The 12,125-nt window shown below is 41.6% G+C and overlaps 1 protein-coding gene across 3 annotated transcripts in view; it reads left to right on the plus strand.

The window, feature by feature from the left end:
- The window catches only part of FOCAD (focadhesin), a 256,525-nt gene that overhangs the window by 174,235 nt on the left and 70,165 nt on the right, over positions 1-12,125 (plus strand). For 2 of the 3 annotated variants that reach the window (XM_081150464.1, XM_081150465.1), the window contains exon 22: positions 11,354-11,446. In XM_081150464.1, coding sequence (XP_081006590.1) covers positions 11,354-11,446 — 93 coding nt within the window. Of the gene's footprint in view, positions 1-4,336; positions 5,162-11,353; positions 11,447-12,125 lie in introns of those variants that run through there. The other variant, XM_081150466.1, reaches the window with a different exon arrangement.

A 12,125-nucleotide genomic window follows, 5' to 3' on the forward strand; every position in this document is an offset into this window, starting at 1 on the left:
GTAGCATGTATCAGTACTTCATATGTGCTGATAATATTCCATTATGTGAATATACCATAGAAAATTTAATTCACCCATTAATCCTTTGATGTATCTCCTGTATTTTTCTTTCTTCCTTCCTCCCTTCCTCCCTCCCTCCCTCCCTCCCTCCCTCCCTCCCTCCCTCCCTCCCTCCCTCCCTCCCTCCCTTCTTCCTTCCTTCCTTCCTTCCTTCCTCCCTCCCTTCTTCCTCCCTCCCTTCTTCCTTCCTTCCTTCCTTCCTTCCTTCCTTCCTTCCTTCCTTCCTTCCTTCCTTCCTTCCTTCTTTCCTCCCTCCCTCCCTCCCTCCCTCCCTCCCTCCCTCCCTCCCTCCCTCCCTTCTTCCCTCCTTCCCTCCTCCCTCCCTCCCTCCCTCCCTCCCTTCCTTCCTCCCTCCCTTCCTCCCTCCCTCCCTCCCTCCCTCCCTCCCTCCCTCCCTCCCTCCTTCCTTCTTTCCTTCCTTCCTCCCTCCCTCCCTCCCTTCTTCCTTCCTTCCTTCCTTCCTTCCTTCCTTCCTTCCTTCCTTCCTTCCTTCCTTCCTTCCTCCCTTCCTCCCTTCCTCCCTCCCTTCCTTCCTCCCTTCCTCCCTTCCTCCCTCCCTCCCTCCCTCCCTTCTTCCTTCCTTCCTTCCTTCCTTCCTTCCTTCCTTCCTTCCTTCCTTCCTTCCTTCCTCCCTCCCTCCCTCCCTCCCTCCCTCCCTCCCTCCCTCCCTCCCTTCTTCCTTCCTTCCTTCCTTCCTTCCTTCCTTCCTTCCTCCCTCCCTCCCTCCCTCCCTCCCTCCCTTCTTCCTTCCTTCCTTCCTTCCTTCCTTCCTTCCTTCCTTCCTTCCTTCCTTCCTTCCTTCCTTCCTCCCTCCCTCCCTCCCTCCCTCCCTCCCTCCCTTCTTCCTTCCTTCCTTCCTTCCTTCCTTCCTTCCTTCCTTCCTTCCTTCCTTCCTTCCTCCCTCCCTCCCTCCCTCCCTCCCTCCCTCCTCCCTCCCTCCCTCCCTCCCTCCCTCCCTCCCTCCCTCCCTCCCTCCCTTCTTCCTTCCTTCCTTCCTTCCTTCCTTCCTTCCTTCCTTCCTTCCTTCCTTCCTTCCTTCCTTCTTTCTTTCTTTCTTTCTTCTTTCTTTCTTTCTTTCTTTCTTTTCTCTCTCTCTCTCTCTTTCTTTCTTTCTTTTTCGACCCACCCACCCACCCACACCTCAGGATATTTTTCCCATTGCTTTTCAGAGACAGTGGAAGGAAGAGAGAGAGAAACATTGATGTGAGAGACACATCAATTGGTTGCCTCCCACATGCGCCCTTACCTGGGGCCGGGGATGGAGCCTGTAACGGAGGTCCATGCCCTTGGCCAGAATCGAACCTGGACCCTTCAGTCCAGGGGCCAACGCTCTAACCACTGAGCAAACCAGCTAGGGCGCTCCCATATTTTCTTGTAGAAATTTTACAATTTAAGGTTTGTATTTTAGCCTATGATCTACTTTAGTTAATTTTTCCTAAGGTATGAGTTATATTTGTTGAATATACCATCCTTTCTTTATCTAGGCACCGTTGTCAAAAATCATTTGTTCATATATGTGTGGGGCTATTTCTGTACTCAATTTTATTCCATTGATCTATGTGCATATACTTTCATCAAAACCACACAACTTAATTACTGTTGCTTTATAATAAATCTTGAAATCAAGTAATGTGAATCTTCCAATTATTTTCTTTTGCTTTTAAATTTGACTATCTTAGGCCCTTTGCTTTCCCATATAAATTTTAAGTCAGCTTTGAGAAACCACAAAAATGTGTGCTGTCGTTTTGATTGGAAGTGCATGGACTCTGTAGATCAGTTTGGGAGAGAACTGACATCTTAACAATATTGAGTCAACCTGTGTACAAGATATACCTTCCTATTATTTTAGGTCAATGTTTTCTTATTACAAATCTTGCACGTATTTTGCTAAATTTATAACTGTTGCATATTAGGCCTTTTTGTTTTAATTTCCAACTGCTCATTGCTAGTATATAAACATATAATTGATACTTTTCTATGACCTTACTAAACCCACTTAGGCAGTCTTATAGGTTTTTTTGTAGATTATTTTTGTTTTTCATTATAATGTCTGTGAATAGAGATGGTCTTAATTTTTTCTCTTTGATCTTTCTTTTTCTTTTTTTCTTTTTCATTTCTTTCCCTCCCCTCCCCTCCCTCTCCTTCTTTCTTTCCCTAATTGCTCTGTGTAGGGCCCTCCCATGCAGTGTTGAATAGGAGTGGTGAGAGCAGACATTCTTGTACACAGTCTTGGAGGAAAGCATTTAGTGTCTTAATATTAAATATGATGTTAGTATAGAGGTTTTATAGATATTTTTTATTGGGTTGACTAAGTTTCCTTATATTCCTAAATTGCTGAGAGGTCCCCCCCCCCAAATGAATGTTGAGTTTTGTCAAATGTCTTTTCCACATCTTTTGAGATGATGTATACTTTTTTAGTTTGTTAATATGAGGAATTATTTTGATAGATTTTCTATCATGAACCAAACTGCATTGCTGGCATAAACTCCGCTTGATCATAATGTATTATCCTATTTATACATTGCTGAATTTGATTTGCTAATAATATTGTGTTAGGAATTTTTGAACCTGTGCTCATGAGGGATATTGTATAGTTTACTTGTAATATCTTTGTATGGTGTGTTGTCAGGCTAATGCTATCCTGATAAATAATGTTTTTAAATGTCTGGTAGGATATTCCAGTGAAACCATCTAGGCTTAGAGATTTCTTTAGGAATGTTTGTAACTATGAATTCAATTTAATATATGAGACTATGTATTCATTTTTTTCTATCCATCTTTCTACCCATGTCTATCCACCCATCCATCCATACCTATTAATCCTTAATGGGGGATTGGGTGGCACAGCACACACAACAGTTAGTGTCTGCCTGCTTTTTTAAAGCATAAAATCAGGGAGGTATTTTTTGATCCTGCAGTTCCAGTGCCTGGTATTGCTGGCATGTAGTAGACACTTCGTAAATGTTTATTGAATTAATTATTATAATCCTTTTGACACTTGGAAGTGTGTTACATGGTATATGTGCATTTAGTGGAGTAGTTTCCTTTCCCCAGAAATGTTATTAAATTGGTGGTGAATCTAATAATTGTTGAGGTCTTAGTAAGAAATGACATTATTGTCATTTGAACAGGCTCTTATGTACTGGTTTGTGGTGGTGTTCATTTATATGGTTTAGCCTCTCTTCCCTACTAAAGATTACATATCCCTAGAGGATATTCTGTGGCCTTGTTATTGCCTGTGATAGGTGGGTGAGTGAGTGAATGAATGGGTAAGAGAACTTTGTTTTGAATGTATAAGAGTGTATTTTGCTTTACTTAATTGTTAATATTTCTCTATAACTGTTAGTTAAATTCTCAGGGTCATGGAGAACTAGCTATTTAATGTAATCTGTGATTAATTATTTTGGAAAATGTCATATCCTGTTCTTTTAGGGGGAAAATTTCTTTTTTTCATTGACTTTTCTTGATGTGAAAGTCTCCTGTGTTCTTTCTCGAAAATGAACAGATCTAAAAAATCTGGATTTGATCTGACATACCAGGAGCAGTTCTGTGTACAGTAGTCCTCCCTTGTCAATGGGGGATACATCCCCAAACCCCCAGGGGAATGCCTGAAACCACAAATAGTACTAAACCCCATATATACTATATTTTTCCTGTACATACTTATGATAAAGTTTAATTTTAAAATTAGGCACAGTAAAAGATTAACAACAATAAAGCAGAACTACTATAAAAATATATTCTAATAAAAATGATATGAATGTGTTCTCTCTTTCTCTCTCTCTCTCTCAAAATAATCTTATTGTGCTGTAGTCACCCTTCTTCTTACAATGACATAAGTTGATACAGTTTTTACATAATGAGATGAAGTGATATAAATGATGCAGGCATGTGACATAGCGTTAGGCTACTATAAGGAACACCTGAACACAAGCACTGTGATACTGCAAGAGTTCAGGTGGTAACTGAGACAGCTGCTCAGTGACTAACAGGTAGGTAGCGAGTACATCACAGAGACGCTGGACAGAGGGATGATTTACATCCTGGGTCGGGTGGAGCAGCAAGGATGCTAGTACATCACACTACTTAGAATGGTGCTTAATTTAAAACTTATGAATCACTTCTAGAATTTTCCATTTAATATTTTCATACTGCACTTGACCATGGTACCTAAAACCTCAGAAAGTAGAACTGCAGATAATGGGGGGCTACTATCAACACTCTCCTGTTTAGATTTCTTTAAAACTAAGTGTCCTCTCTCTGCTCCTTTGAACAGGGGACAACCAGGGGTCATTTCGGGTCTCCTAGGGCTTGTCCAGGCTCCAGGGGCTGTCCTCTTCTGCTCTGATGTGCGACTGCTCCTCTTCCTGAAGCTCACTTGTTGCCTGTTGATGAGGAAGTTGAAGGTGAAGGACAGTTTCCTCCCCCCCGTCTTGTCATCCTCTGGCATTTCTGTTTCTCAATTCCCCCAAATTGAGCGAGACTGGCTTGTCTCTGGCTGAGAATGGCAACCTTGCCTCGTTATTTCCTCCATCTTCGGGCACATGCAGGTTTTCCGGACCCTGCTGCCGCCCAGTCATATTTCTATCTGAGCTTTAGGCAGTGAGCTCCCTTCTCATTTTTATTCCAGAGAAACCTTCTCTGGACTTGCTGATGGCACTGCTCTGAATGAAATCTTTGTTTATAAATTCTTCCATTGATCATCACTTGATTATTTTACCTTATAAATTAATTTTGTTTTTCTTCTGCCTCCTTTAAATTTTTTCCCTACATGCCAAAAAGTACATGTGAAATATAACCCACTATTTGAAATATAAGAAATGTATTCACCTTTTTCTTTCAGTTCCTTATTTATTTAAAAACTCTTGTATCTCTTATGAAGAAGATGCAATAGCCATTCGTGCAATGTGAGACAATTAGATGGAAATTCTGAGTAATAATTGGGAGAAGCAGCACATGTGCTTATTACACATTCCCCTTAGAAAACACTGCGAAAAGTATGATTTGCTATATTTTAGAGACTCCATAATTACCAGGTGATGTGAGTTGTTATGGTAACTGGGTTTCCCTCCTATTAAATAACAGAGTAAATGGTTGCTTGAGATGTGATTGAATTGTCAGCTTTCAAGCTGATGTTACCTTAATGGGGTAGAGGGTGGGGGAGGGGGAAAGAGAATGAAGGAGGGAGGAGGGGGTGAAAGAGTTTTAAATGTCCAGAAAGCACATACAAAGAGATGGGTGTCATTTTACTTTAAAAAGGTGTCCTCCAAAAACATTATTTTGGGCAAACGAGATTACTGTTGACAGAAAATTGAAGCCTATTATTTCTTATATATAAGCACCGGGACCTTGAATGGCTTTTGGGGCCTCTAATGGTGAGTACAAATGACTTTTCTTCGGGGAATATGGGAGGTGTGCGTGTGTATGTGTGTTTGTCACAGGCCAAAGGTAGCTGCTCAGTCTTCACATGTCTGTGCAGAAGCTGAAGTTAAATACTTCTGTTGTTTTGATAATACATATATCTGGGGAGCATGAAAAATGCCTTACTTTGTGAGATTGGGGTTTGAAATCAATAGCAAACAGTTTACCTCTCAGTTTTTACGTGCTCCCCTACCTTATCCCATTCCAGTTTGACAAACAACCACAAAGCTTGTCTAACTTGATTTATAGTATTTAATGAGGGGCTGTTAAAATGAGTATTTTTTTAATAAATGAATAATCCTATTAAGATTACCCGGAGGCAGAAAATAATACCAAATTTGTGGGCAATGTATTCTGAACAGTAAATTAACTAATTAGGTGACCACGCCATCCCTTCCAGTAAAACATGTATCAGTGAGGGGGAAAAAGATCTGCTTTTTCATCCTGCTTTCCAGCATTTCCCTACATTGTGAATTGTGTTCTAAGCAGAGTATTTTCTAGTGAGCTAGTATTTCAGATATACTTAATTAGAACCTGTACAATACAAATAAGTTTAGTTAGGAAATTTCAAAATATAAAGTTTATAATACCTGCTTTAAAATTTTGCCTTGACTCTCACTGTGTTTTTATCTAGAATTAAACATTTCCTGGCCAGAACATTTTAGACATGCTTTTATAAAATTTCAAATAACCGTGTCCTCAACAGCTTGTGTTTGAATTTACCTGTTTCTACTAAAAAAAGTTTTCTAAAATTGTGCTTCCAGGATGATTGAAGGTTGCACATCGTAATGTTTTGTGATCACTTGTTTATGATAGTATGATTTTCACATGACAGAATTTTGTCTTCCAGTAAATACTGTACACTTTGTTCAGTTAAACTCAGCAGGTACTTAATTGAACGCTTATGTGCAGGACACTATTATGGGTACAATGGGAGGGATTCCAGGACAAACAGGACATGGTCTTTGTCCATAGGATTGTATGAGATTAATTTCCATACACAAATAATCAAAGATGGAACCTATGGAGCGTTACAGGAGAGGCCTATACTGTACTGGAAGTATAGATATGGGAGAAATTATTTCAGAAAGTAGTGATGAGAGGAAAAATGGGGCATTCAAGGGAAGGAAGCAGTGAGTGCAAAGGTCCCGTAGAATATAGGGCAGGTTTGGGAATTGGTTTATAACCCAGTTTAGCCAGAACACGGATTAAATGAAAGAGCAGAGCAGAAAATCGAGTGGGAAGTAGGTCAAGGATCTTGGCCAACAGAGTTTTTACATGAGAACAAATTATTTCTTCAAGCAAATGTTGTGCTTTTGAGTGAAAGGCTTTGAACATAGTACAAAAGAGTTTGAACTTTATTCTTTAATGAACCGTCTAGGGTTTTTGAAAAGAAGTTCTGAGTTAAGGTGTTAGTAGCTGTACCGTTTAGAGTGTAGGAGGAGGAAAGGTTTTAGTCTAGTAGGGACTAGTTAGGTGGCCTCAGTAATCTAGGCAGAAATAGGACTAAACCAGTGAGGAAGAAGGTAGAGACAAATACACATTTCAGAGGAAGAGTTGACAGTTGAGTTAGGGGAGAGAAACAAGTCCAGAATAAATCAGAAGTTTTCTACTTGTGTGACTGGGAAATTGATGGGTATCACTGATAGGAAAAGGAACAGTCAGCGGAAGAGTGGGTTTTGAATGACGGTGGCGAACTGTAGAGTGTGTAATAGATGGTGGGAGGTGCATGGGTGAGAAGTACATGTTCTACAAGTAGTGATTTTCACACTGTATTTTTAATTTTGTTTTTATTGAGGCATAATAGACATGCAGTAGGCTTTTCACCTTTTAATGTATAGTTCTATGAATTTGTGTAACCAATACCACAGTCCAGATAAGAGTCTGTCACCCTGAAAATTCCCCGGGCTCCTTTGTGGTCAGCCCCTTTCCCCTCCCCATCTACTTATGACCGCGGATCTCTTTCATGTCCCTCTAGTAAAACTGTTTTAAAGAGTCCTGGGGACCACCACAAACCCGGGCCTGATGATCAGGGGGCAGAGTGCCAAGCCCTCGGCCTTGCCCTGACTTCATCTGGACAAGTTTAACTTCTCTCGCTTCTGTTTTATATGTTGGCATTCTCCTTAACATTTTGGGTGGAGAGGGAAAATTTACATAGCTAAATATTTGAAAACGCTTCTTCTGCGGTGCCACTGATACAGCTCTGTCTGAGCCACTGTTACCTCTCACCTGGGCTGTTGCGGCAGCCTCGCTGGTTTCCACGCTTTGACCTTTGCCCCCTGCTATTATCATCGCGTGATTCCTTTACAGTATAGGTCAGATCATTTCCTCCTCCTCAAAATTTTATAATGCTCCCCATTTAGTAAGGATAAAGGCAAGTCCTGAAAAATGTCCAAGAAGGCCCTGAATTCCCAGGGTCCCCTGTTCACCAGCCTGCTCTTTCCACTCCCCTCTGTGCTCGCTCTGTGCTATTGATGCTGGTCCCTTTCGCTCTCAAACAGATCAGCCATGTGCTGTGCTCACTTTGGGACCTTTGCCTTATCTTTTTTAAAAATTAAACTAAAATTCACGTAACACAAAACTAACCACTTTAAAGTGTACAACTCATGGCATTTAGTACATTCACCATATACACCGCCAGGTCATCTAGTTCCAAAACATTTTCATCCCCCTCACATGAGACACACACCCCTTCAACAGTCACTCCCCTCCTTTGTCCCATCTCTGGCAACCGCTAATTTGCTTTCTGTTTCTATGGATTTACCTATTTCATATAAATGGGGTCGTGCAATATGTGACCTCTTGTGGCTGGCTTCCTTCACTTATAATGTTGTCAAGGCTCATTGACACTGTAGCATGCATCGGTACCTCATTCCTTTTTGTGACTGAATAATATTCCATTGTGGCTCTACCATATTTTGTTTATACATTCACTCATTCATTCATTCACTCATTCATTCATTCATTCATGAACCTTTGGGTTATTTCCTCCTTTTGGCTGTTTTGAAAGTACCGCTATGAACATTCATGTACAAGTGTGTGTTTGAATACATGCTTTCATTTCTCTTGGGTGTATATCTAGTAGTGGAATTGGTGGTAATTCTATGTTTAACTTTTTGAGGAACCGCCGAACTTTTTGCCATAGCAGCTGAACTATTTACATTCCCACCAGCATGTACCTTGGTTTTTACATCTTCAGCTCCTTTCAGTTCGTACTCAGACTTGACCTTCTCATTGAGATCTACCCCGACTGCCCCGTTTAGCCCTGTAACCTGCCCCCACCTCCACCTTCGCCTCATGAGCATTCTCCACTACACTACGTGCATGTTTCCCTAGTGTGGTCTTTTGCAGGCACATGCATCATATTTCATTATACTCCTTATCTCTTACACACGGAAACTCTTCCTCTCCCCTAATCATAGGACTTGTTCATCTCAACAGTCCACCAGACTCCTGTCACTGCAAGGGTATGTGTAATTAGCTATAGAAAAAGTAAACTTCACGTGTTCCTTAAAACTCCGGGCACAGTGGTCGAGAGCCCTGCTTTATTATCTGCTGAATTACACGGCTGCAACTTCAGGACTTGGGATTATTTTGTTGATTGGGTTTCCTTCCAGAGCTTCTCACAAGTCTAGCAAATTATACATAATTCTCATACTTTCGAGAAGCTAACTGTATTTTCCAGCCTAGCAGCATTACCCTTTATGGGTAGCTGCTTCTTTTGCCTGTAACACAACTGGAGTGTCGGTGATGGCTGTCTTTAAACTGTTTCCCCGAGTCTCTCTCTAGTCAGAGAAAGAGCGAGAGAATGTATCTCAAGAGATTTGTGCTTAGCTACCTAACTCCTAGCCCACCAGGCCTCGGGGTAATCTCACCAACACGGGCGTGCAGGCTGAGGTCTAGGCTCCAGCGCTCTGCACACCCCGAACCCGCCTTCAGATGTGGTTGGGGCGGCGGGAGGATCAGCTTTAACCTTCAGTTTATAACTTCCTTTTAAATAGGTTTCCTGGCATGACTGTCTGTTCTTAAAAGCTCAACATCTGATTCGCTCATTTTCCTTTATATCTTTTCCATAATGCTTTCTTTTTTTAAGACTCAGGTTTAAGAACCAATTGAGACCAATTGTCTTTCCAAAGACATTCAGTGCTCTTATTGCCAGTGTGCTGAGGATACAGCTCGTCTCAGTAGTGCAATGATAACTGTGCCCAGGGCTGGCTTGGCAGGAAAACTTTTTAAATATTTTGAGGTTCTGAAGTAAGAGATAAAAGTTTTGGTTGTGGTGTTTGAGTGTTCTTTCTGTCAAATCCAGATCTCAAAATACGACTTAAAGATAGTTACTATGGTTGATGAAAAGGGAACAGAATTGATAGGAAAAAAGTTTAGAAAATTCCTCGTGTTATGGAAACAGGGCAAGACCAAGAACTGATTAATGCCTCCCAGCTCAAAATGTGGCCTCGGTTGTAGTCTGCTTTTTGGAAAGCAGGAGAGAAGGCAGGAATTGGTGGGCCTGTTCCTTCAAGGATGTTTGTAACATATTGACAAGGTTCCCCCTACCCTACTCAACAGAGAGCGCACTTAATCAGAAAAAGAAGAAACCCATTTTTATCATTTTTTTTAAAGTTCATTTCATGGTTCCAATACCTTTTTCATGCTGTTTGAGTACCTAGTTCTTTAAAACACAGCAGTGGATTGAGAGGTGATAGGTAGGAAGACAGAATTAATCTCTTTGTTCCCAGAGATTCTTCATAATTTTGCCTTGTAATCTGTGCCTATTTCTGATTCTCACACTAGACACAGATCAACTGATACTCTTTATATTTTCTCATAATACCTTGTTGTAGCAGGTCCACACTAAGACTAGGATGAAAGAAAATACCAGAGGCCACGAGAACCAACTCTATTCAGAGAAGCTCTTCTCTCCCCCATCAACAAAGCAGTTGAGAAAATCAGTCCTTATAATACAATAAAATCTCCTTAAACACTCTAGTTTCGTGATTCTGGGGGAAATTATATAGAAATTTGTGGGGGATTTTGTTTGTTTCTTGCTGTTTTTTGTCTGTAGGACACAGACTAAAGTTCCAGTTACTTGACTTTGATGAGATGAGTTGCAGGAAACGTGAAACGTAATGCACCGTGGCTGTTTTTCTGGAGTGATCTTTCTTTAGCAGAAGCAGACCTTGGGAAGATTGGTTTCCAGATAGCCGTGTACTAATAGGTAGAAACAGAAATGACTATGAAAACCAGATGTTGTGTCTGGGCTTCGCTTCAGAAACAGGGTTTCAGGGCTGGCATATTTCATTTCTCGCTTGTTTACCCACACTGATTAAAGGGCCTTTATCTGGTGGTGTGCACAATTGCTGAGTGCAGCACTCATTTGCATGCTCCTACCATCATGGTTTCTACACAACATGATATTTCTGTTGGCAATTTAAGTTTATTACTTCAGAAATTGTCAGAGTGGAAATCCAGGATGTGAGCAATATTTATTTTTATTTAAAATTACTAGGGGGATTTGTTAGACAATACCTCGTTTCCTGACATTGGCAAGAGGCTGTACAGAGTTTCCCCCTAATTTTCAGGGACATATTTGTATTACATGTACATCTTAGCTTGTTATTATTGTAAGATTCTATTTGCTTTAATTTAGAAAATTTCAGGCTTATTTTATTTTGTCTTTACAGAACTCTAAGCTCTTCTCCTTTGAAAATATCCAAAAGGCCTTATTTGTGGTTCGGATCCTAGACTGATTTGGTTTGTTTCAGAACATAAACCATTTAAATAAGGGGAGAGAAAGAATTGATGATATAGTTTAACTTTGCTCTGGTTTAACACTGTGCAGCCTAACTCTTGTTGTGGTCTGCCTTTCCCACAGGTTCACATCCAGCTCTCGGAGTGGCACCGAGCCATTTTCCTCCCTCAGGCATGGCTGGCATATATGAGTCGAGCTTATCATGCCATTTTACAGGTAATGAAACCATAGGACGGCTTGCTTCCAGGGAGCGTCTCCTTATCTCAGACTTCACTGCAAATATGTATTAATATAAAAACACTTGGGAAAATAGCGACGTAAAAATGCATTGGTTAGATTTGCTGATAAAAGAATGGAACACACAAATGTGTATAATGCACTTAAATTTTAAATGCTGATCCCCGCCAACCTGTGTGCTGCCCGGAGCTGCCCGCTGAGTGCTACCCTTCTACGCCCGCTGCCGTCCGAACACCCCCAGCTGTCCCACAGCTCCTCGGCCTGAGCACGGCCCGGTCCGAGCGCGTTGTCGGCCCTGCCTCTTCCGGCTGGACTGGCGGTCCTCCCGAGCCTTGTCTTACCACCCTTCCTCCGAGTGCTGTGTTTCAGCCTTGCTGAAGTCTTTGTTTTTCTACTCGGCATGTTTCCCCTGATCTCTTGACCCTTACACAGCGCGTTCTGGTGCATGTACTGCCGTTCCCTCTTCGCCCCCCTAATTCCTACTTGTTCTTCAGATCGTTTTATCTGGGAAGGCGCCAGCGTGCCTCTCCCACCCTTCGCTGGACCGTATGCTGCTCATGTGTGCTTCCTTGGAACCCATGCTGCTCCTTGTGAAGCCTTTGCCGCCGTAGTTACTTGTCTGGGGCCTCCCTCCGTTGCCTCTGCTCCTGAGAACTAG

This window comes from Miniopterus schreibersii (genome assembly GCF_964146895.1).
Source record: "Miniopterus schreibersii genome assembly, chromosome: 11".
NCBI lineage: Eukaryota > Metazoa > Chordata > Mammalia > Chiroptera > Miniopteridae > Miniopterus > Miniopterus schreibersii.